Here is a 27,716-nt window from a genome sequence, read left to right as displayed (position 1 = left end):
CCATTTTTTAATTCGATTAAATGTTTGAATTTTTATCAACAATTTGTCTAAATTCTATGTTTCATGTCAATACGAATTTATAGCTTTATCAGAAAAACTCTTTCCTATCTGTATTGCAATTCACTCATTCCTATTACAAGCCCCACTTCCTATTACAAAACCACTTGATCGATTTTGTGAGTTTTAATCACACTTTTAAACTTTTAGTAAAAAGCCATTTTAATTCGTTGCTACTGTTTCCAAAATGTAGGGAACAGGCTCCTAATATTTTAGAAAATAAGTCGTTTAGTTTTGTTGGCATTTTAGAATACATTACACTATTCGAATTATATTTGTTTCGCAGTGAAGCTGATGTTGGAAAATATTCGAAAAGCTTGATGAGCTTCGAAAAAAGCTTCCCATCGTTTTTTAAGTCAAAAATATTAATCTTCAGTAGAAACTGTAATATAATATTCGAAATATTAATGCAACCTATTTGAGAGATTAAAAAGAATAAATCAGGTCTTAAGTCAATACTCTCAGATGCCTTCATGTGTGGAAGTATTCGTTCTATTTGTTCAGGGAAGGTCGACAATGCCGTCCAAATATAAAATCATTTTAAACAAATTGCTAATATCGGCATCAGTGCAGAAGAAGTTCGCCGTGTCCTACTTGAAGCTGGCTTGTGAAGAAGAACTAGAATTAAAAAGCCCATGTTAACAAATGGACTATAAAAACATAGATAAGCGTTCGCCCAAAAATGCCCACTTCACGGTAAATCATGGCAAGAAGTGGATGTGGGAAGGGCGAAATGAACCATTACGGACAAGACATATTAAACCAAATATTAAATTTTGTGGTGGAAGCATAATGATATGGGAATGCATTATATCAAAAGGGGTTGGTTTAATAGAGAAAACAGAAGGAAGAATGACTGTAGTAGACTACTTTAAATCAAAACTTATAATGTTGGCCAAATTTATATAAAAGGTTTTTTTTGTTTTTTCTTTAAATAAAAAAAAGTTCAGTTTTTTTTACTTTTGTATGTTTATTTCATTCCTGAGCAATATCTCAGCAGCAACGGTTTTGTAATTTAAGTAGTTCAATGTCAAAAAACAAGCAATCAAAAGCCAATCATATGCGATTTGTCCACTCTCGGTTGAGCTCTTGTCGAGTGAAGACCTATCCTTTATTATATACTGTGAAGTATCATTTTTCTAAAAAGTGATTTTTATTTTTCGGTTAAAGTGAAGTTTATCTACTAAGTGATATAGCAGACATTTAATATAAGTTTTTTCTTTGTTTTTATTTCTAATGCTCCCTTCGGAAGGGAGTAAATCTTTAATTCCGCCATTGGTTCAAACCAATCAAATACTATGTGACGAATCAACTACGAATTCAGTTTTTGTTCAGAATCATTTAAACAACATTAATAGTTGCAATGCGTCAGCAATTATCGACTCAACAGTTCAATCAAATTCGTCTATGAACGCAATTCAATCAACATCGTTAGTGGACTCAACTCCATCAACATCAGCTATGGACTCCTCTGCTACATTAGACACAAACCCTAATCCCTGGCATGAAGTTCATCACGGCTTTGAAAGAAGAAAAACGGGCAAAATTATTAATGAGAATATCAAAACAACAAATAGATTTAGCGTCCTGAATACTAATGAAACATCTATAAATCAGAATGACAATTTACCTAACATTCCAATAAAAAAAGACATTCCGCCAATGTTTATCTATGGCGTGAGAAACTATGCACAAATGATCGGAAGTATTAATTCTACTTTAAATTCGAACCAGTTTTTGTCAAAAACAATGGCGGTCAACAGTGTCGAAATTGATGTGATAGATAGCGACTGTTATAGACAATTAATACACTACTTACGTGAAACTAGAGTAGTCTTCCGTACATATCAGATAAAATCAGAACGAGCGTACAGAGTCGTACTGAAGTATATTCATCATACTACCAATATCGCAGTTTTATATTGACTTAGTGCCATCTAAAAACAATTCCGCAATATTCAAGGTAAACAAAATATTCAATCAAATTATTCATTTCGAGAATCTATTAAAGCCTTCCAAAATTATTCAATGTGGAAGATGTCAAATGTATGGTCACTCAAAATCCTATTGTAATCCTGTTGTTTGTCTAAGATGTGATGGACATATATATCAACTCTGCACTAAAGATAAAGAAGCCCCGGGTACTTGCTATCTCAGACTTTGAATACTATCAAAATCTTGTTAATAAGAACAATAAATTTAATACCGTAACTGAATTTAATTCTAATCCTAGTTCAGCTCTGCACAAGCCTGAACGCAGTTTATCTCAGGTTAACAAGCCTTTATATTCTCAACATTTGTGCTATTCACAGACGGTTAGGCAACAACAATCTATGAATCATAACGAAGACAATAATCATGTCAACAATACTATGTTTCAGCAAGTTATGCAACAGAATGGCATGATAATAAACGTGTTTTCTGTATTAGTAAACAAAATCAAATAACAGGTAAATTTATTCGAGTAGCATTATGGAATGCCAATGGGCTATCTTAGCATAAGGACGAATTAAAAGTTTTTTTTTTAACACATAATAAAATCGATGTACTATTAGTGAGCGAGACCCATTTCACTCACTATTCTAATTTTGTCATTCCTTACCATACGACGTACCAAACTCCTTATCCAAGCGGTAATCTGGTGGCACTGCAATTATTGTTAAGTCAAACATCTCACAATATCCGATGACAAATTTTAGTGAAATCTACATTCAAGCTACTTCAATAAAAGTGATTTTTTTTTTCTTATGGTCTAACAATATCTGCAGTTTACTGCCCACCAAAGCATAGAATTCAAAACGAACAGTTTCAAACATTTTTTGAAACTCTTGGACCTAAATTTTTTATCGGTGTCAACTGTTGCAAACTTACCTATCAGAATAAATTCGAGCAATAATTCATGGGCAAGAAGTGAATATGAAAGAGCCGACCTTTTTTCAACTTATTTGTGCTCTGTTTTTTCGCCTAACATATCTAATCCTAATATTCCTTTGCAATTTGCAGATGAATCTATAAGCACCCAGAACTTTTCTGCTAAATTCTTCACTGTCAAAAGAGTCTACATATCTATTCAGGCCTTAAAAAACAAAAAGTCACATGGAATTGATCAAATTTCTTCAAAAATTTTAAAAGAACTTACCAAAAAAGGATATATTCTTATAGCATATATTTTTAATTCTATCATTAGACTCGATTATTGGCCATCAGCTTTCAAAACTGCTGCTATTAAAATAGTTCCAAAAATGGGCAAGGATTTGAAATTAGTAAGTTCTTACAGACCTATTAGTCTTTTACCAAATTTATCTAAAGTTCTTGAGAGATTGATATTGGAGGACATTTTTGCAGTTAATAATATCATTCCTGAACATCAATTTGGGTTTCGCAAATAGATTAGTGGACACTATCAACAAAGCATACGAATCTAAAGAATATTGCTCTGCAGCATTTCTTGACGTAAGTCAAGCCTTCGACAAGGTATGGCAGAAAGGACTTATCTATAAGATACAAAAAATATTGCCAGCATATGCTAAATTTTTTGAATCTTATTTGAGCAATTTAAATTCAGAGTAGATATTAGCATTAGCAATCAGAGCATAAAAGCATTAACTCCACCTAATATTATGAAAGCTGGTGTTCCACAAGGCAGCGTGCTAGGTCCTTTTCTTTATGTATTGTATACCCACCATTTTCCGACTGGACTTAACTCAACAATAGCAACTTTCGCCGACGATATTGCCATCCTAGCTGTAGATATAGATCCCATTAGAGCTTCACATAAATTGCAATCCCACCTCAATATTATTGAAGACTGGACAAATGCATGGAAAATTAAAATATACAAATCTAAATCCCAGCACATATGCTTCACTCTGAGAAAAGATACATGGCCATCAGTAGAATTCATCTAGATAGGCGATTGACTTGGAGAACACATATAAAATATATAATTCAACAAATTAGATTGAAATCCCAAGAGCTTAACTGGCTTAATGGGAGAAAGTCAAAATTGTCTATGGAAAACAAAATACTTATTTATAAGACGATACTTAAACCGATCTGGGCATATGGAGCCGAAATATGGGAAACCGCTTCGAAATCTAACATTGCAATGATTTAAAGAATTCATTCAAAAACACTTAGGACAATGACAGACGCTCCTTGGTATGTCTCAAATTATATAATTCATAATGATCTCCAAGTTCGATTTGTTCAAGATGTTATTAATAACAGAAAAAACACTCACTTGTTAAAATGGGAGTTTCACTCGAACGATTTAGTTACATCTATGCTCAATGCACTGCCAATGAGCACTTATTAACTTCCCGAAGGAGAAGGAGAAGATTTCAAAAATTTGAAAGCCATTCGATGTATCTCGATGAGAAGTATTGTTTGTCAGTTTTGTGCGACGATCTGCCAAACCCTTTCTTTGTAATTTGAAAAAAAGTATTAAACTTTTCATCCACATTTAAGCTCATCCTATCGAACCGATTTTAAAAAATCAAAAACTGTTCGAAATATATTAGTTGGGAATGGTACTGATTAGTTTTTGGTGAAAATCTACCGAGCCATTTTTCTTGTAATTAACTGGGTTTACTGAATTGACCATTCGGTTCGAATGGATCAAAAAATATGTTGTTAAGATAGATTAAAAGTGTTTAAGAAGTCCGTGATCCGGCGAGATGCTACCGAACTCTATTGAAACACTTGCACTTTGTCGAAGGACCAGATATAAATAGTTATTGGCTATATCAGACCGATTGAATAATAAAAATAAAAGATGATAAATAAATGTTTAATTATTGTATATTTGAAAGAATATTAAGACTTATAGATGATATGTTAGATAGTTGAAGTTTGAATTAGATGTTATAGCTTTGAGTGTTAATTTACGACTGATAGATGTTAGATGATATTTTAGTTGACACTAAATTATATAGATTTTACAATTTTATACATTTTTCTGATTGGTCCATTTTGTAGAATTAATGACATTTCCTTACAATTTTGGATCCAATCAGTAGCTGTTACATTTGTCAACCAATCAGGTATTGGTCGGTTATTGCATGATTCGTAGAATTAAAACTGGGTACACGTAATGCGAGTTTCTTGGAAATATATTAATTGCAAGATGATATAGTTAGGGACAGGTGATTAAAATTCTTGGAAAATGGATTACTGATATGATGACCGATTTTGGGACAGGATGCGTAACAATGAAAGGGATTATTTTATCGTTTTAAATTATATAATAAGGGATGAGGGTTTATTATCGCTATCCTGCATGAAGATAATAAAATATAATAATTAGACCAGGGTTGGGAATGAGGCGTTAACAAACTGTTGAAAAAAAAATTAAGCCGATTTTTATGGAATTTTTTTAGCGATATGTACCATGGTCTTATAGAACTTACTGAAATATTACGGCCTTACGACAAATAGTTTGATTTTAAAAATTCATCAAAGTTTGAGAAAATGGGTAGTTCTTTTGACATTTGTTAAAATTAAAATTAGACTATTTACTTGGTATATTGATAGAGTACTTGGTCTGGAACATAATAAATCATTAAAGTCCTGGAAACTGGTTCAATTATAAAAATTATTGATTTTTGAAAATTTGAAAAAAGTGTTCGGTCGTTTTTGATTATGTATAATAATTCCACTCGGATTATGATCTTGAACATAATAAATCATTAAAGTCCTGGAAACTGGTTCAATTATAAAAATTATTGATTTTTTAAAATTTGAAAAAAGTGTTCGGTCGTTTTTGATTATGTGTAATAATTCCACTCGGAATACTTTTAATGACTCATAAATTAATTTATTTTTTATTGCTTAAGTCGATTATTTAAATATATCGGGAAGTTCATGTAACTTGCCTCAAGGCTAAATATCAAAACAACTAGTTTGTAAATCTCTCGCTGAGAGATTCGAATACTATAAAAACTAGTTCACATAATTTTTCATGTTGTATATTTGTTTTGTATTTGTGACTGATTCCATAAAAACCTCATATTTCAAAATCATTCTACAACTTTGTCATCCCTTTCAAAGTAGTTCCCTTGGGCAGCTATAAAACGATTCCAGCGCGTTTTTCATGCTTCGTAACATTTTTGGAAGGCTTAGGCTGGCGGGTTTGCAAGTAGGTCCGCCTAGATATCCTGAATCGACTCAAAATGGGTTTCTTTCACCACCGATTTTGTTCTGGAAAACAAAAAAAAAAAGTGACTGGGTGACATGTCAGCCGAATAAGGCGGTTCTTGCAACACGGCGATCTCTTTAGAGGCCAAATACAGGGACACACGCTAAGGGCGGCGTGGCACGGCGTCTTGTCGTGACGAAGGATTCAGGTATGGGTGATATCTGAGCGCATCCTGTTGATTCGTTTTTGTAATCTTTCGAGTAATTGGCGATAGTAGACTTGATTACGGTTTGCCCAGCGGTTTGAACAAATTCTTTGTGAACGATTTCAACGGTATTAAAACAGACAATCATCACCTTTTTCACCATCTTCGTTTTCCACGTTATCACGCCCCTCCTTAAATCCCTCATGTGATCAAAACACCTGGGCACGACTAAGAGCACTATGATCCTGCATATTTATAATTTTAGCGTACGTTTCCGAAGCTGTTTCGTCCAATTTTACCCAAAATTTTATCGCTGTTTATTTTGTTTTTCCATTTTCGTGACGAGCACCAGGAACACACGTTTACTCAACAAGGCAGAGCAGGCAAACTAAACAAGCCAGGGATATGGAAAATATATCAATAAATAGGGGAAGGATGTCGGGAGAAGGGAAAGGCAATTTTAAAGTCGTAGGATTAACACAATTGCGGGAATATAATCAGTCTCATTACCTAATTGCCATACCTCGTATATGTATATGTAATTTTATGTGGTGTATGTTTATTTGTAAAACTTAGCTTAATAACTTATAGAAATTTATAATTTTTGATTGCTATTAATAAATATATATAAAAAATTTCTTGAGTATATATATATATATATATATATATATATATATATATATATCGTTTTTACTTGGTGTTACTGCCCGATTCTAAATAACTCATCAAAGTATATATCAAACACCACACTCACATATTTCAATATATATATATATATATATATATATATATATATATAATATATATATATATATATATATATATATATATATATATATATAAAATTCTTCTGTAATGGCGTATGAATGGTTAATCCTCCTAAACGACTATTTGGATTTTGATAAATCTCTATGAAGTTTGTTAAGAGAATTTTCTTGGATTTTTTGATTCATAGAAATATAGTTAGATTGTAGAAATAAATGGAATAAATTACAAAAAACCGCTTATCATTGATTGACATTGAAAAAATTTGGGACATTGTTTGACATTAAAAACAAGTGAAAACTGCCATTTCCCAAACATTTCTATTCACTTATAGGCTGAGGCAATATTAAAATATAATATATTTATGATTATGAATTAGAACAATTTAATGTCCACATTATTATTGCCAAAAATCATATGAGATGTGCCAAAAATTAAAATAATATAAGATAATTTACAGTCAACATGTGTCTGATAGGTGATGCAGTCTGCGCATGCGTCTGTCAGTGATTGCACATCATTCAATTAACTTCAATCAACTTAGCCTATAATTCAATTTGACAGATTATTAGTTTTTAAATTTTAAATGCAGTCGTGTTTTGCCTTACTTTACTAAATCCCAATACAAAAATAATTTAATTATTCAAAAAATTATATAGAAGTTTCATTGTGTCAAAAATTCATATGTTTGGCATTGGATACGTAATATTTACTCAAGTCAATGGAGCGTTTTGGATCTGAATATTTTTAATGTGCTTCAATTTGCATGAAATTTTGGAATTAGGTTCATCTTACTCTTAAGTTTAAAAGTGAATATAATTTAGACTCCTTTGCCACTTCCCCTGGGGATGATATGTCTTTTCAGTGGTACAATTGTATCTCTTTCAAAATAACGTCGGATATCGGTAAAAGAACTAATTAGAAGAGAAAAATGTAAAATAATGTTTTTCAACAAAGCAATTACTTTTCACGTTACTGGCTACTGATTTTTTTTGCGTTTTTCATCGTTTTTTGCAAAAACTTTCTAAAAGTATACATTCTAACGAAATTCATGTAATGAACAAAATTATATCAATTAAAATATTAATAAATCCGTGTTTTATAAAGTGTTCTAGGAACAATATTAGGCTAGATTTGAAAATGGGGTTTAATAGTGCCCAAATAAGCTTTAAAATGAGTACTTCTGCGTGTAAAATGAGTGAGCTATCATGCAGATAAAAGACGCATACAATGTTTTTTTCATTAAAATCAAAGAGTATATGAGTGAGTTTATGAATTTAAGATAAAAATTAGCCTATTTCCGACACACGCTTTTTTCCTCTCCATTTACTGCAATTATTTTGTTGATCGTAGATTGAATAGAACACATGTGAACAGGATTTGACAAAATAATTCACTTCAAATATAAACTCAAGTTATAATGTATATTGAATTATTGGTGAGAAAAATGTAATTGAGATATTAAAATTACTAATAGCCAGTTAAAATGTGGTACGAAATTATAAAAATTATAGACAACATTATTGAAGCAATTATTTTGGATAGAAAAATCCAAGGTCATATCCTACCTTTACCGCCAATACTATATATTAATTCTTTCTGAATTTGTTATATCTTTTAAAAGACCTATTACCTATGCTATGATCTTAAATCACAAAGGCAAACGATGATTTTTTGTACTTTGTGGAAAATTAATGTTTTAGTCGTGAATAAATAAAAAATCATTCATTTATACATCCACATCTACAGGTATGACTAAAAAATTGTATAAACTTTGGCATTAAAATAAATTGAGCTATTGGAAATAAATTTGTTCTATAAACTGCAGTGTATAATTTTTGATATACAATTTTATTGAACATATTTTAATATTTGTTAAAGGAATAATTAATGTGTTAACTGTGGGAATTGAGAATCATCATTTTATTTGAAGCAGTTCTACATTTAACATCACTCGTATATTGGTGTAAATAGACCTGAACGATAAATATTAGTATAGAATATTGAAAAAACGTAGGTGTGGGTACACGTAAACGTCTGTCGGGTCATCTAGTAAATATATATATTTTAAGTTTGTAACGTCCTCTTGAATATCCTGAAATACTTATTAAAACACAACTAACTCTTCAATACTAGGTATATTCACTACTCGTTACAGAACTCTTATTACTCTTACTTAACCAAACTCAACTTATCTCAATCAATCCTGAATCCATACTGTCACTTCCTACTCTCAATCATCCTTACAAAACCACACATACATCCTGCCGGTTATTACGGGATCGGACATTCTCTCAAGACCCAGAGCCATCTATCCAACCAACCCGCACTACCAGCCGTTATATTCAAACTAATAAAATATAATCTTACAGTTCGGCCATTCCTGACCTCACAGTCGTCCCCGACTGATAGACTTAAAATTTATCTGCCATAATCTAAAATAATAAACATTACACATATTGAACATAAAACATTTAAATGAACATGAACTTAACTCTATCTTATTGTACCTAATACTACACTTCACACAACTGTATGTGTCCATTATCGCTATGTCTTTATCATTGTCACTCAATTGTCACTTCCACTATCACTGTCTTCGGTTGACCCATCAGTTCCTGAACCATGTTCACTATTCACCCTAGGTGGTTTACACCCATCTCCTGGCCTGAACCACAGCTTCATCCGGCTAGGGTCCACCACCGTCTTCATAGGGATCTGTGCAACTTGGAATCCAGGCATATCCTCCACGATGTACCTGTCATGCTCTAATACCCCTGTGATCTGGTACGGCCCCTTGAACTTGGGCAACAACTTTTTGTTTACTCCGATTGTGGTATCCACATTGGAGATCATTACTAAATCTCCCACCTGGTATCTTTTTGCTAGAGGCTTGCCACGATCATGATATTCCTTATTGTATCCCTGGCTCCTCTCAATCCTCACGGCTGCTTGTTCCCGTATCTGTACCTTATCTAATGCTTCCTCCTTCTGCATTAAATAATCCTTAACTGCATCCTGCACCTCCCCTCTTTGGCTAATTCCAAAGAGTAACACACTAGGCGTTTCTGCAGTAGCTTTGCATACGGTATTGTTTATAGCATACTCTACCTTATGCAAAACCGTATCCCACCTAACTGGATCCTCTACATATTTTGCTAGTATTGGCACAATGGTCCGATTGGCTCTCTCTACCTGTCCATTGGCCCATGGTGCTCCAGCGGCTATATTCACTAACTTTACCTCCTGGTCCTCTAAAAACTGTTTAAATGCATCTGATGTGAAACAACTACCCCTGTCTGTTGTCAATGACCAAGGAGTACTATAGTACTGAAAATACTGAGTTAAATGACCAATTACCTCTTTCGCAGTAGTCGACTTACAAGGGTAAAGCTTACAAAACTTTGTAAACCCATCCATTACTACGAACACATGCTTATTACCCCTGGTCGTCTTCTGTAATGGTCCTAAATGATCTATGTGCAGTGTTCTGAAGGGAGCCACTCCCTTTGGAATGTTATGTAACCTTCCTGGGCCTCCCTTGCACCACCTTGAGAAGGAAATACATTTCAGGCACCCCTCAATAACTCTCTTTATCACCTCACTCATTCCTCTGAACCAGTACTGTCTGGTAACTGCTAATCTAGTCCTTTCCTCTCCGGCATGTCCCATCTGCTCATGAGTCAGCCTAACCACATTCTCCGTCATGCACTCAGGAACTAAGAATAATAGTCTCCCCTTGGCTTTACGGTATAACAGTCCATCCCTCATCTCATAGAATTTATCTTCTTCTCTCTCCAACTTGTCCCGGATCGCCACAAGCGACGCATCCTGAGCTTGTCGTAAAGCCAGCACCCTGTCGAAGCTATTTTCTTCTATTACCAGAAGCTCGTGACACCTGCTCAGAGCATCAACATGCTGCATTCTGGCTGCACCTCTATGTTCTAAGTCATAATTATAATTCTCCAATATAAGAGACCATCTAAGCAATTTTGGATTTACCTCTCTCTTCTGCAGAGCCAGCTTCAAACTATTGCAGTCGGTAACCAGTTTGAATCTTATACCGAACAAATATACATGAAATCTTTGAAGCGCATTGACTACTGCCAACATCTCCAGCTCAAAACTGTGAAGTTTGGACTCTGCCGTCGTTGTCCTCTTGCTATAATAGCATGTCGGATGCCATTTACCACTCTCTTGCCTCTGTAACAATACTGCTCCATACCCACGAGAACTACCATCCGTATGCAATTCTGTTCTGGCAGTTGGAGAGTATATCGCCAACACCGGTTTACTCACTAGCTCCTTTTTAACAATGTCTATTGCACAAACCTGCTCCTCTCCCATTAAAAAGTTCTCACCTTTTTTGCACAAGTCATATAATGGTTTGCACTTTATACTAAAATCCTTAATAAATCTCCTAAAGTAACTAGCTAACCCTATAAAACTTCTCAACTGCTTAAAAGTTTTTGGAACTGGGATATCCAGTATCGCAGCTATATTGGCATCACTAGGCCTTATGCCTTTATCGTCTATATAATATCCTAAGAACTCAATATTATCAAACATAAAACTACACTTATCTAACCTTAACTGTAACTTATTCATACGCAACACTTTCAGCACTCGTTTCAAAACGTCTATATGTTCACTAATTGTTTCTGTGGCTATCAACAAATCGTCCATGTAAGCCGTCACTTCACCACAGACAATAAACTCCCGCAGCACTTCATTAATATATCGCAAAAATACACTAGGGCTATTACAAAATCCAAAAGGCATTCTTATACATTCGAACTGTCCCTGCGCACACACAAAACTGGTATATTTTCGACTACCCTCGTTGATCACTACATGATGAAATGCATCCTTCAAATCCAGCCTCGTAAAATATCGCTTACCCTTGAGAGCGTCTAAACAATCATCGATCCTTGGACTCGGATAAGGGTCCCGTACTACCCTCTTGTTGAGTTCGCGGTAATCGATGCATAGCCGAATATTACCGTCTTTCTTGCGAACTATTACAATTGGTGAACAATACTCTGAACAGCTTCGTCGTATTATTCCCCGATCCAACCAATCTTGTATTATTACTTCTACCTGACCCCTTTCATAATATGATATTCTACGCGGACTTACATGAAATGGTTCCGCTCCCGCTTTCAAAACTATATTTAACTCGAACTTTACAGCCGGCTCAGTAGGCTGTTCGGCTTCCAGATATTCTTCGCGCATAACCTTCTCCACTTGCATACGTGAGGTTAGGTCTACTTTTTCACAAATTTTGACACTCTGCTCAGACTCACTAAATGTATCTATTAAAAAAATGTCATTCGCATTATCGTTTTTATAACTAATGCCCACTGTTCTTCCGATATTAACATTTAACTCACTATGTTGCACCATGTCCCTACCCAATAAACACATCGAAGACATGGTTTCACTCGGCACTACATAAAATTTAATTGTCACTGTCACACCAAACTTCACAAACGTAGCCTTCGCTGTCACGATTCCTAAAACATTCACTTTGGCGCCATTTATGCCCTCAAAACTGTCATCCGCGCTACACTTCTCCCACTCCACGCCAGTTGGCGCTGCGTCTGTCGTTAGCATCGATATAGGCGATCCCGTGTCTACGATACTGTCAAACTCATGAGTGCCAACCTTCGTGCGCACTCTATACGCCGGGATGTGACTTATTAAATGCGTCTTCGTGGTACTATCTGCTTCTCTGCTTGTAGATGCCTTTGGCGCATAATCTGTCGAAGCCTTTTGAGAACTCTCTGTGGATGCTTTTTGCGGACAGTCCCGCAGCAAATGTCCCAACTTCCCACACAAATAGCATGCACCTTTTTGCCTCCTAGGCTTCGAGCATCCTATCGCCCTGTGGCCGCTTTCACCGCAATTAAAACATTCTGTAACCTTCGGTATTACTACAGAAGGCGGTGGTTTCCAGCTCATATTCTGCGAAATGCCCCGTTCATATGGTGTTATTTCGTTCATTACCCTCAACACTGCCGATGTACTTTTAAATTCGCGCATTTTTGCCTGCGCTTGCAATGTCGCGTTATCGAACCCTTCGATCAAATACGCTATCATGTCCGTTTCTTCAATAGCAATTTTGTTACCTAGCGCCATTTTTTCTTGGTAATATGTACTAAATGGCTCATTTCTTCTCCATTTCCGGGCTTCGAATCTTCTCATTAATGTTAATCTGTCCTCACGACACTGGAAAACTTCACACATGCTGCTTTTCAACTCTTCGTATGATAGCCTGACATTATCCGCAGAAGAATTGTACCAAGCCTTTGCTGGTCCAGTCAATCGTGATACCAATAACAACGCCAATTTTCTCTTTGGTATATCGCATACCTCCGAGATCGCGCTTAATCTCCTAAACCATGATTCTACATCATCCTCCCTATCACCACTGAACTCGGGAATCATAGCTAAAATCTCCTGATTGCCCATCATGTCATGCACGTTCAACACGGTAACCTGTGGTTGAGCCGCCATTTCCGCTCGCGTGTTATCACCGGTATGGGCCATGTTGTATCTAATCTTATTAAATCTTCGTAATCACTTAATTATTTTTCTTAAAACACTAACACACGCACTCACAATTGCACATTCAGTCTACACAACGTGTTTTTCACTGGCCGGTAAAAAATTTGCTTCAATTATCGATCACCTGATTTACAATCTCTCTCAGATTCCTAATCTCTCTGATTTCCAGTCTCTCGCTAGACTCCTAATCCTCAGATTTCCAATCTCTCAGATTCCTAATCAGCGCTCACAATAATTACAAACTCACTTTTCCTCTATATATGGGTATGCCACTTCTGAACTTTAAGCTTGTAACGTCCTCTTGAATATCCTGAAATACTTATTAAAACACAACTAACTCTTCAATACTAGGTATATTCACTACTCGTTACAGAACTCTTATTACTCTTACTTAACCAAACTCAACTTATCTCAATCAATCCTGAATCCATACTGTCACTTCCTACTCTCAATCATCCTTACAAAACCACACATACATCCTGCCGGTTATTACGGGATCGGACATTCTCTCAAGACCCAGAGCCATCTATCCAACCAACCCGCACTACCAGCCGTTACATTCAAACTAATAAAATATAATCTTACAATATATATATATATATATATATATATATATATATATATATATATGTTGAAGCTTTTCTTATAGTTTTTACATTTGACAGCATACTTAGTTCCCTGTTTTCTACTTTAAAACCTAAATCGCCGTCTGACAGTCATCGATACCGTTTATAAAATCAATTGTTTAGACTGTGTGACAGTTTCTGCCAATCTATGGAACCGATATAAATATCCTCGTTAATGACGAAACCAAACTGGTCTTTGCCCGTGTGTGGTTCAATCTTATTCTCGAGTGGTCTCGTAAGTATTTGGACCAGATTTTTTTCTGTGTGCGAAGTCAAAATGATTGTTCTGTGGTCGCTGCACTTGTTTGCTTTGCGTCTTTTCTGAACAATCATCGTGACATTCAAGAAGTTCTTTGGCTATTCGCCCGTTCGGTATATTTAGTTCAGCAGTTCGGTCGGTTTTCTTAACCCGTTTTTGCCCAGATCTTTCAGCAGGTCCGCCGGTATGTCGTCATACCCTGTGGCTTTTCTCCTTCTCATGTTCTTTATTGCTTATTTCTCAAAATTCGACCTTATTTTTCAATATGTACGGTCCTTTGTCGCCTTCGCCTACCTCTTTCTCTTCTTCGATCTCAATATTGTCAGGACGATATTCTTTATCGTATAATTTTTCTAGGTATTTCTCCAGAGCTGAGATTTTTTTGTGGTCTGTCATTCTATTTCCATTGTCGTGTTTCTGCTTTCCCTTTTAGTCCAGTTCATCTTCTTTGTAGCCTGAAACACTAAATCGTATGTACCTTGTTTTTCATATTCCAGCCTTCGGCTTCTCCCTTTCCCTCCCGTCCCAATTGATCAATTTTTCATACATCCCCAAATCTGTATTCTTGGCGCTCATCCATTTTCTTTATCATCTTCTGGGTTATCCCAGAGTACTCAAGATACTTTTTCTAGCTTTCCTACGTTCTCTTCCAGCGTTTTCCTTCACTCTGTCCGTGCCTCTTTACCTCGCTCAGTCCCACGACATCCACTCTGCACTTGTTCACTTCCCTCTTGCACATCGAAGTGTATGACTAACAATTTGAAAACAACCAAATGACTACTATTATGCATATGCATTTGAAAAGAGGAGCAAGTTCTCATATTTGATATGTTTTTTTATAGAGGGATTATAGATTTCTAAAATGAAATCGATTTTTTTTGGAAGAATATCACAGATCTAATATAAAGTTATAGTATTTATTTTTAATACCATATTTTATATTATACATATCTACTATTGTTCTCAATATAAAATGATATATTTTTTTTTGAAGGGAGCACTAAAGATATAGGATCAGCGCTTACCCGAATATGTTTAAGGCATCGAGCTGTTGAAGCAAGGGTCAAAACATTCACAAAGTGAGTAATGTTGTTGATATAAACGGTTATAATATAGTTACATATTATGTAATTGGCTAAACAGAAAATATTGTTGAATAATTTATGTATAGTGCCATCATGGATAGCCTAGTGATACCACTTCAGGAGAAATTGGAAGATTGGAAGAAAGGAGTTATTAATCTTGAAAAAGAGCATTTGAAAGGTATGTTGCATGCAATGCATTTTCGTTGGTTTATCAAGCCTTTCATGAAATTTTATGACCATTGTCACAACATTTATGGATTGAAGTGATGTTTATAGAATTGATATTTTTATGATAAACAAATATTTAATTTAGAAAATAATTTTCGTTTTGTTTCTATGGATTTCGTACTAAGATTTATAATGTTTAAAGTTCACTTCAACGGTGTGGATGAACTGACTTGAACCGATTTTGAACATTTTCACTATATTTCATTTTTTTTTAAAAGTCTATTTTTTTTTCAAAAATTTCCTTTTTTTTTCAAAAATTTCAGGAAAATTTTAAACTTCTAGCAATTTGCCTTGGGCACAATGCGATGCACTACTAATTCAAAACGATATTGAGAAATATCATTTGTAATAATTTGGCAAGTTCTATTATATGATTATTTTTTAGAATTTAAGCGTGGCCGATCTGATTTAAAAAAATATTCGACCGATACTTTACGGATACAGAGAAAAGCAAAGAAAGGAAATAATAACGAACTCCAAGGTCGAGTAGAAAGCTGCTTACAGGTTTGTTAATATTAACCTCACCCTTAACGAACGAATGCAGTCATTCTCGCGACACTGCAAATATTCTAAAAAAACGCAGCATAACATGACAAGAAGAATTTTGTTTTTTTTGTATAGTTTTCAATATGAGCATAGAATGTGCACATTGCCGTTAGAAACTAAATTTGAATATTGGTCAACAAGCAATATTAGCAGTATTCCATTACATTTAAATTCAATAAAGCGATATTAATTGTGCATCTTCTCGTGATCTGGAAATGATGCACTTAAGAATTCATCACCTATTGGTCATAATTTTAGAAAATGCGCTCGTTCGTTAAAGGTTAAGAGCCATTTCAATAAAAATACTTAAATTCTATATGTGAAACTTTACTGCTAATTTTATAAGGATGTAACGGAGTGCAAGCTGTCATTGGCAGAAGTTAAACGACGTGCTGTACGTGCAGCCATGACAGAAGAGCGGGCTCGATTCTGTCAGTTTTATGAACTTTTAGAACCTGTTGTGCAACAAGAAATGGCCGTATTGGGTGAACTTTCACATTTACAGGATGCCACTGATCAATTGCGAAGACTTACTTTAAATCCAAGAGATCTTCCTCCAAGTAGTGAACAGGTATTTACTTACAATCATATCTGGATCTATTATATATATAGTAATAATCTATAGTATGTATATGTTACCATTGAGCATGTAAATAATCCGTTCTCAATATGTTTATTGATAAAGTGTAACATTATAATTAATACAATAAAATGTATGATGTGTGATATAACCTGAAGATATTTAGCTACTGAGCCTTTAGACCAATTTCTAAATACTGAATAGTAGGGCTCGAGGCTTATTGTAGGAGGGTAAATATTAACAGACGTTTTTCATTAGTGTCTTGAACGATATTCAAATATTTCTTTACTTGGTCGGATTTCTTTACTGTCCCGCTGGTCGCGGGTATATACGCGGTATATACAAAAAGTGTACAAGTGAGTCATTTTTATAGGCAGTATAAAATTGAACTATCTAATCTAACTATTGAAATTTTGGTTTGCGTTATTATTATCAAGTAATTTTCAATTTTATATATCTTCCTGTAGTGATATTTGTATGTAGTCACTTTTTATCTATTTTTTGGCGTGATTTTGATATTTTGATATTATGACAAAACCCCCATCAGCTGTGATATGACAACGCGACAAATTAATTTAATAATTATAATATTCGACCTTTGTAGTACCACAAAGACTATATCTCAATGAAATTAAAAAAAAAACATTATAATAGATTAAGGTAATATATATCAATATACTAAAATCCAAATTAACAATTTTATAAAAATTACAATATTATTAAAAATAACAATGTTAAAATAATTTTGATAAATTCTTTTTTAAATTATATTAGTGATATTATTAATTATATGTAATTAATAATTTAACTAATATGGAATATAATTAATAAGAAAAATCACACAAAAGAATGATCTAAATGCATTCTAAATAGTTCATCTGCATTTTGTATCGCGTGTACAAATTTCATCAAGATTATATTTTTAACTTCCCGTAGGGTAAGTTATTGTAATGGGCCGAAAATCGGAATTGAAAATTTTTACATTTCTCGACGTTTTGAAGGTTTCTGAACGTTTTGGCATACTTCAGAAAAAATGGATGTGTGTGTGTGTATGTATGTATGGATACAAATTTTCGTCCACGTTTTCGGGCGTACGGATCAACCGATTTGAATGGTTTAAAAAACATTCGATTCCTATTGATAGGGAAAAGAGCTGATTAGTTTTTGGCGAAGGCAGGTCCAGCCGTTTCGGAGATACGGAGCAAAGAGTGCAGAAAATAAAAATCGAGTTTTTGAGTGAACGGAGCATCCGATTTGAATGATCTAAAAAACATTCAATTAGTAATGATTGGGAGAAGGGGTTATTAGTTTTTCGCAAAGGCAGGCCCGGCCATTTCGGAGATACAGAGCTAAATGTACAAAAAATGGCAGTTTTTGAGAGAACTAAGCGTCCGATTCAATTGATTCAAAGAACTTTCTGCTTGTCTTAACAAAATAATTGATTTTGGAAAAAAAAATTTTTGTTCCATTTTTTTTTTTTTTTTTTAATTTTTTTTTGTATATCGAAAATAATTCAGATTTTATTTTTAATTCTGACTATTGTTCTAATATTCTTTACAAATAATTTCAACTTTGCAACTTTCACTTTATATAATTCTTATAAATATTAGACAATGTTACAATATTTATAATAATCTATTTGAAAACATTCAATATTCCTCGAACATTTCGTTACGGTACGGGAAGTTCAAGCAATTTGCCTTAAGGCACGATGCCACCCACCCCACTAGTTATTATTTTTTTCTGTTCCCAATATTTCATATTCGATATATTTTTTTCACTTTACTTTTTTATAGAAATCAGAAATACAATAATATTTTCTATGAGTTAAACTGTATAATAGAAAAATAAGTATGTATTATCTAAGATGATCCAGTAATATATCGTTAGTTTACGCATGGCCCTGTCTTTTTCAGTCTTCTATTGTTATGCGGTAGTAGAATGTCTTCAACTATTGGGTTTATATGGGTCTCTAATTATCAGGTTATTGCATATTGTGAAGTTTGTGACATACCACGATGCGTTTAGATTTGATCTTAGTATTTTAGTTTGATCTTTTTCTATTATTGCAATATTTGATTTTGATGCAGTAGCCCATAACTTTACGCCATACATCGAATTTTATTTTATTATACTCTTGTACATACTTGGTTCTCTACATACAATTTAGAGTTTCGGTATGTTAGCCAATACAATTCCTTTATTTTCTATGAATTTTCATCCTTTTTTTTATTAATATGATGTTTCCATGTTAATTTATTATATTATCGAGATGCAAAACCAAATATTTTACGATTTTGGGACTGGTTTATTGTTTAAATATGGGCATGTACTGCGACGTAAAGTAAACGTTACATGTACAATTTTATCTTCATTAATATTTATCTTCTATTTTTTCAGCTATTATTGTAGTGTATTTAAATATCTTTGAGTTTGTTCTAATGCTTTAAAGGCGTGGCCAGTAACCTGATCTGATAATAGCATTGAAGATAAATGTTATAAGTAATGTTATTTTACTTGGTAATTCTTTCAGAATTTTATCAGTAATCAAGTTGTATCTTGCTGACTTTTTAGGGTTGAGCATCTGGATTTGATGATAAACTTCTTTTGGTTTGATACGTTTTATTGGTTGCAAAAGTCCTATTTGATCCAACCTATCTTTAATTTCTTGATTTGGAGCATTATCGAATGTCTGGAATATGCACTCATAGTGCAGTAAACGGAGAGGAAAAAAGGGTATAACCTCTGATTTTTTTTACTTTGCTCCGAATTGCATGAAATTTTGGAATTAGGTTCATCTTACCCTCAAGTTGAAAAGTGAAAACAATTCGGGTTGCGCCATCACCCCCCGGGGGGGTTGCGACCCCTTAATAAATAAGTGGACATTGAGCCGTTTTATCGCTAGCAAACGTTTTAATATTAAAGGATATAATTGAAAAATATTTTTTAATACATTTACCTTGCAGTAAAATCATTTTCAATCCTGTGAAAACACTAAAACCCTTCAAACAACCTCTTAATTGAAAAAAAAAACACTTAAAAATAAATTTTGGTATGATACAAGAATTACGTATAAAGTTATTTCCCCTTATCATTTTCTGAACTATTGATTTAATTATTAATTTATTCATAACATAGCTCAATGATATCAAAATTAATTATTCCTCAATAGGTTGTGGTCGACACCAAGTTTAGGTCATCACCTAGTTCTCCGCAATCTTTAGGCTCCCGTAAAGGATCCGCGTGTTCCATAAGCTCCCTCAATTCAAATTCATCCAGTAGTGGTTTATCGCCGGGACTCTCTCCTGGACAAAATCTTTGGCAACGAAATTCACCTCAGGTACTTATATATATATATATATATATATATATATATATATATGTATATATATATATATATATATATATATATGTATATGATAAAATGATAAAATTGTTCTTGGGCATCCATCCAGTAATTAAAAACAGTTTTATTGAAAGAAAATGTTTTTATTCAGAAGACATACGTTTCGGGTCTTGATTTGACCCATCTTCAGTGCTACAATTAAATATTTCAGGGTTACAATTTAAAACAATATAAAAAATACATAATTACAGACAAAAATAAATAAAAACATGTAAAAAAACATAAATCTAACCAATTTAATAATATTTTTATAACAAATATATATTATGAAAGTATATATGAAAAGTATATATGAAAAACAAACATAGAATAAACAAATGTAAAGAAACTCACCATACAAATAAATTTGAAAAAAAAACACAAAAACACACGGAATTGCACGAAAAAATTATGAAACAACAAATTGATAAAACGTCGAGTTATGATAAATTTTAAATAATTGTAAAATTCAAATAAATAATATATTTTATTATAAAAAAGTTTATTCCAAGCGAACATGTTGTCAGCTTGGAGTATGTGTTATATGTAAAATGTGTGCGTACGTGTTTGCGGAAAATTGTGGAAACTGTATCGTCATTGGATGTCATCTGATCACTCATATTTGATAATAACACTGGGCTTCACTTGCGCAGTGAGTTTTTCTGAGACTTTTTTTACATAACTCGAGGACAAATTGGGAACGTTACAGAAATAGTATTTCTGAAAGATTGGATTTGAAGATTCGCTTGAAATTACCGAACGACATTGATGATTCCCTAAATCATCTAATACATGTACTACCGGACGCTGCAAAACTTTCAACACCGCCATTAAAACCGAAGGACGATAAACAAAAACCAGGCAAAAATCCAGAATTACCAGATTCATACAGACCAATAAGTCTTCTGTTCACCATTTCCAAGCTATTTGAAAAAATCATTTTGTCAGATATCACAAATAAATATGAGATATTTCCTACACATCAGTTCGGATTTCGCCTAATGCACTCAACGATCCAGCAGTGCCACCGTGTGGTCGACAAATTCTACAAATCGTTTGAGAAAGGAAATTACTGCACCGCAGCTTTTCTTGATATGTGCCAAGCGTTTGACAGAGTCTGGCATCAGGGTCTCCTAATTAAAATCAACAAAATTATGCCTGATTATTACGAATTCTTCAAACCCTATTTGTCGGACAGAACTTTTCAGACGAAAGTAGGCAAACAGGTATCGACATTTCGCAAAGTTGAAGCCGGGGTGCCCCAGGTGCTCTGGGGCCTATTTTGTATATCTTTTATACTCATGATATTACAACTTGCAACGACATCCTTACAGGAACATTTGCTGACGACACTGTTATAATGGCTGCTGACTCTAATCCTATTGTAGCCAGCAAGATACTCCAAGAGCATCTAGACTCAATTGAACTTTGGTCCAAAAAATGGAGAGTAAAAATTAATGAAAGCAAGTCGTGCCATATAACCTTCATGCTGAAAAAGGATAAATGCCCTCCTGTCAGCATGAATAACAAGGCTATACCTGAGGTCTCCAACATCAAATACCTCGGTATTCATTTGGACCAAAAACTAAACTGGATACAACATATAAACCAAAAAATAAAAGAGCTGCGTAGCAAAGTCAGGTCACTGTATTGGCTGATAGGACTTCACTACAAGCTATCACTGAACAACAAAGTTCTTATTTACAAATCTTTCATAAAACGTATATAGACCTATGGAGATTTAAGACTTATCACAAGCGCGCTTTGGAATGTATCTAATGAAATCCTGCATAATGACCTCCATATGGAAACAGTACAAGAAGTGATCAGCGACTCTCAACCCAGAAGACTCAAGAAGAAACAACCAGCAGATCTTCTCTAAATGACTAGTAATTTTCATTGGAGGGTTATCTAGGATGCCAACTTTTTATACTCAAGTACAACACTGCTTGAGTTAATATTGAACCAAACAGCTATAGAATAACAATATGTCCTGACTGCCGTTAAATAATGTTAAAAAATAAAGTTTTTTTTTCAAAAAAAAAAATAAAAAAATCAAGAATTTATAGCTTCTCAAAAATCGAATTTTCTCAAAGTTAAATTTTTCCAAAAATATTATTTTTTTTTTAAAAAATAATTTTTGCCTTAAGATCGCTCGATGCGATGTGCCCCACTAGTTGTTTTTAAATATTACACATATTTTTAATGCTATTATAAATATATAATTTATAATTTATCATTACATAAATGTGTACGATGGTTGACACTAATCGTTTTTTTTTTTTTCATTCTATTCAGTAATCTAAAAAAACATATTACATAAATATCAATAGGTGATATTAAATATAAACATAAAAAAGAGAAAATTATATACATACCGAGCCAGGAAAAACACAAAAAAAATTATATAAAATTTATTAAAAACTAAACTTATGTAAAAGAATATCATAACTAATAATAATTAATGAAAGGGAAATTAATGGAGCACATATTACCCTTCTAAAATGCATGATGTTTGCCCGCTGTGCATGGATTACAACTGAATTCAAGGTATTAAACGATGTTTTTTACAAAAATAATAATACAGCATTATTATACAATGTTTTGACTTGAAGTAACAAAAATTCCCTGTTTCGAAAAACGGTCCTGGCGGTGACGGTTATAACTCCTTGGAGATTCATCTGAAATCAATCAAATAAAAAAATAGTTTTATAAATAGATAATCCTGAGCCTGATCGAAGGTTTTCTTTTTTTGCAAAATTAGTAATTAGTCTTAAAAAATGAAATTTTTGAAAATATAAAAATTCTTCGATCAGGCCCGAGTTTATTATGTATTCTAAAAGCTCTATAAATTTCATTAAAATTTACTAAGCGGTTTTTGAGTTACAGTTGTCACCGGTTCAAAAAACATAGTTTTGAGAAAAACGCGTTTAAAGTTTCACATTGCATTTACGTACAGAAATTCGAATTATTGAATTACTTAAACCGAGTCAATAGTTCATCAGCCATTGTGCAAGTTTCCAAAATTTCCGTTTGCTGTTGCCTACGAAGCATTCTGACCTCCAGAGTGTTCTCGTTGGCGCGCTGATCTGCCACTTTCACACGTGCGGCATCCAATTTTTCAGCATACCAATGGAAATTATACCCACGATTTGGTCCTAGGGTATCCATAGTCAATAATAATGATTATGTATATGTATTCAGCAGTTTGTACGGTAGTAGAACTAGTGTTCACGGTTTTTAGGCATATTTTCTACACTAGTTGGTTGAAGCTTTCAATTTTTTCTGTTTATGGATTCAATCTCGAACTACACATCTTAAAAGTAAATTATCATTGCTGAGATCGTCGTAAATCGGTTTAAAAGCTTTTAAAACATCAGGAGGTAAGGGAGAATAATTTTGAATATAAGTGCTCTCCACTTGCGTCAGCGCGCTGAAAAGAGTCCTATAACTCAAAAAGTAATCATCGGATCAACTTTAAATTTCCAGACAATATTTTCAAGATATTGCACTTAATGAAAATGCAAAAAAAAATAAAAATCGATTTTTCAAACATTCTAAGTATCTCTAACCCCTTAAACTCTTTCCAAACTATTAGTTTATTTCAGATATGTCGATGACACGTTAATACTACTTAATAATAAAGATATAGATAATGTTTTCAATGAGTACATTCCGTATTCCGACCCAGGAACTGGAAAATGATTCTTCGTTACATTTTCTTGACGTAAAACGTATTAATAGAGGCGGTGTATGTTTTACAGATTGGTACAGAAAAATAGTTGGTCCGGGAGGTACATTAACTTTAACACTAGATATACTACGCCAGTCAAAATGACTGGTTGGGCACTTTCAATTTAAAATTCCCATTATATGTAAAATTTGTTTTGTGAAATGAAGTTATGACTATTTAAGTTATTAGTAAAGAAATCATTTTGTGCATTCAAAGTTACTTAGTAACAAAAATAAATTACTACTTACTGTACCGGCACCAGTCAAAATGACTGGTGCAAGTTTCTATAGAAAATGATTGATAAAAGAACCGAAATAACAAAAGCCATAGATCGTATGCGTTTATCGCCTACTCTCTCATCGACGACAATATATATTATTTATTCTTTATTCTTTTTTACATTGTAAAAATGCAGATTGCTGAAGTATTACTAGATTTTTACCACCAAAACAATTGTTTCGATCTTTGTTCAACACACTGAATAAAATTTTATTCAAAGTGATTTTCAAGTATAATTATTTATTCTTTTTGTACACTGATACAAGTAAGTAACATTCGCGTGGACACAGAAATTTTCAAAAATATATTTTTGAGTAAAAAAAAACTATAAACGAGAAAACTGCCATGGTCTCGACTTATTTTTATAGCGACTGTCAGTCTTTGAAAAAATAATGGAAACAATGTTTTTTAGCTTGTTTGTAAAATACAATCAGCGGATCTCTGAAATGTTTGGACCTAAAATTTGAAATATATGATAGTGACGGTGAATTTTTAGATAAACAAATCAATCCACAAGACAGTACTATTATCGACTCTAGAAATGGGAAATTTCGTGATAAAAACAATACAGATAGATCAAGTACGTTAGTAAATGGTTAGATATCACAAACAAACGTATGAGACGATGCGAGCCACTTTCTTCCAATTCTGAAGACGAATTAGGAAGTAATGCACCAAATCAGGAAACTAAAATTAGTTTGGACGAAACTATTTGGACAAGAGTTGTAGTAAAGTGAAATAGGTTTTGCAGGTAGATTAGAACAGCTGTAATTAGTTTTGTTTAACTTAACCCTCCGTCGGTCGGATATTTTTTCACCTTCGAACGGTCGGAAAGGTCTGGCTGGACCACGATTCATTTATATGCATTTATATGAAATAAATGAGTTTTTGGTGTCTTATATATTAACGATTATTAGTAGTGAATATTTATAGTTCAGATTTTTTCTTTTTCTTACCGTCTTTTGCATGTGTTGAGCTTGCTTATAATAAAAATATTACATATTATATTATATAAAAAAAATCAAGAAATATAAAAAAATCGTTGCTATTTTGTTAATTTTTCTGTTTTATATCAATGAAAAACAATATTTATTATTTTTCGGCGCCTTTGAAATGAATGTGAAATTCAAATGAAAACGAAATGAGGTGCGTCGCCTTTGAAATGAGCTGTAAAACTCAAAGTGAAAATATAATTTCACTATAGGTTGGCCAAAAAAAATTTCGAACGCAGTACTGGTAGAAAAATTGTTGATAATGTGTGCATTACTCATCCGATTTTCAGTGTTTGCGATTACCAATAAGTTTGGTAGGTTTTCAAGGAACTCTCGTCATGAAAATACTAACATTCATGTTACAACACATAGCAAAGAATATATTCAACGCAATTTGAATAGAAAATACCATGAAAAAAGACAAAATACTGGTTTACATATATCAAGAAGCGTATATTTCATACAAAATGTATGGGTGGTCTAGACAGACCTTTCGGACCGTTCGAAGTATAAAAAAGTTAATATCCTTATAATTATCCTTCTGTACATTTTTTCGTCCTGATTTTTTCATTGATCGACAGCTAATGAAATTTTAGGAAAAGTCAAGAAATTTCAAGTCGATAGGATTACTAGAAGTATTTTTTTTTTAATTGCAGTCGAAAAGTCTGGCCAGACCACGCCGACCGACGGAGGGTTAAAAACACAATAAGTATGTTTTCCTAGAGACCAGTCATTTAGACTGGTATTGGTAGAAATAGGTATATACAAACGGCTGGTATATCTAGTGTTAATTCGCTCAATAGAAAAATTTCTACCATTTTAAATCTTGTAGATCACGCTATTTTATTATCAGATCATTTGTTAATATGTCCAATTATAAAAAAACAGAGTCGCTAATTTACTTGAACCTTTTGATAAGAAACTGGAAGATCATGGTCCAACACTTGTTCTTGAAAAAACGTTTTTTATTAATTTTTCATATGAGAGAAGAATTGACGAACACCCAAATTACTTGGCACAGAAAGTATTTTCAGTAGCGCGCCCAATCAGGCTAAAACAAAAAAATCCCAATGATCTCATAAATATTCATTTGTAAACGCAGCATTAATATTAATATCATTATTATTATTATTATTATTATTATCATAATATTATCTTATTATTTATAATATTGTTATTTTTTTATATTTGTTATTATCAGTCACTTACTATTTTCATTCCACTTTATTGTTTTACTAGTATTGTTTTTATTATTCAGAAATTTTATTAACTTCCCGAAGGAGAAATTTATGTTTTCATCAAAAAATCCGATTCGCTAATTTTATGTTTTCTCGACGTTTCAAGCCATTCTGAATCGAATGAGACCAAATTAGGAAAAGTATGTGTGTGTGCGTGTGTGAGTGTATGTATGTGAACAGATTTTTTGGCGTAAATCGACGTTTTCTCGAAAACGGCTGGGCCGATTTCAAAAATTTAAAGGCCATTCGATGTATCTCGACGAGGACTATCGTTTGTCAGTTTTGTGCGATCGGTCAAGCCGTTTCTTTATAAAACGCAGAAAAGGGAAAAATTTTTCGTCTACGTTTTAGCCAGCAATTCTGAATCGATTTTGAAAATTCAAAAACCGTTCGAAAGATATTGGTTGGGAATCCTGCTGATTAGTTTTTGGTAGAGATCGGCCGGGCCGTTTTCTTGTAATAAAGTTTAAAAAAAAATCGACGATTTTTATGATTATTTTTTTGACGGTAATTCATAGTCTTCTAGATCATACTAAAATATTACGGCCCTACGACAACTGGCTCAGCTTTAAAAATTCGTCAAAGTTTGCAAAAATTGGTATCGTTTTTTTGGCATTTGTCAAAATTTGACCTTTGATCGACGTTTTCTCAAAAACGCCTGAACCGATTTTGGAAATTGAAAAGCCATTTGATGTATTTCGGTGAGGACTATCGTTTGCCAGTTTTGTGCGACGATCTGCCAAGCCGTTTCTTTGCAATTTGAAAAAAAGTGTTAAGCTTTTCGTCCACATTTAAGCTCATCCTACCGAACCGATTTTAAAAAATCAAAAACTGTTTGCAAGATATTAGTTGGGAATGGTACTGATTAATTTTAGGTGAAAATCTACCGAGCCGTTTTCTTGTAATTAACTGTTGAAAAAAAAAATTTAAGCCGATTTTTATGGATTTTTTTTAGCGATATATACCATGGTCTTATAGAACTTACTGAAATATTACGGCCTTATGACAAATAGTTTGATTTTAAAAATT

The 27,716-nt window shown here is 33.3% G+C and overlaps 1 protein-coding gene across 1 annotated transcript in view; it reads left to right on the top strand.

Annotated features, from left to right (window-relative positions):
• LOC113367210 (MTSS1-like protein) overlaps window positions 1-27,716 on the top strand; it is a gene marked incomplete at its 5' end in the record, with an annotated part of 143,299 nt that overhangs the window by 51,980 nt on the left and 63,603 nt on the right. The window contains 5 exon segments of the mRNA XM_026608840.1: window positions 15,616-15,700; window positions 15,793-15,884; window positions 16,320-16,438; window positions 16,827-17,051; window positions 20,233-20,400. Coding sequence (XP_026464625.1) covers window positions 15,616-15,700; window positions 15,793-15,884; window positions 16,320-16,438; window positions 16,827-17,051; window positions 20,233-20,400 — 689 coding nt within the window.

The sequence above is a fragment of the Ctenocephalides felis genome, unplaced genomic scaffold, assembly GCF_003426905.1.
Source record: "Ctenocephalides felis isolate EL2017-DRISC unplaced genomic scaffold, ASM342690v1 CF-g0.4_SCAFFOLD_01170, whole genome shotgun sequence".
Lineage (NCBI taxonomy): Eukaryota > Metazoa > Arthropoda > Insecta > Siphonaptera > Pulicidae > Ctenocephalides > Ctenocephalides felis.
This window is presented reverse-complemented; position numbering and strand designations above follow the sequence as displayed.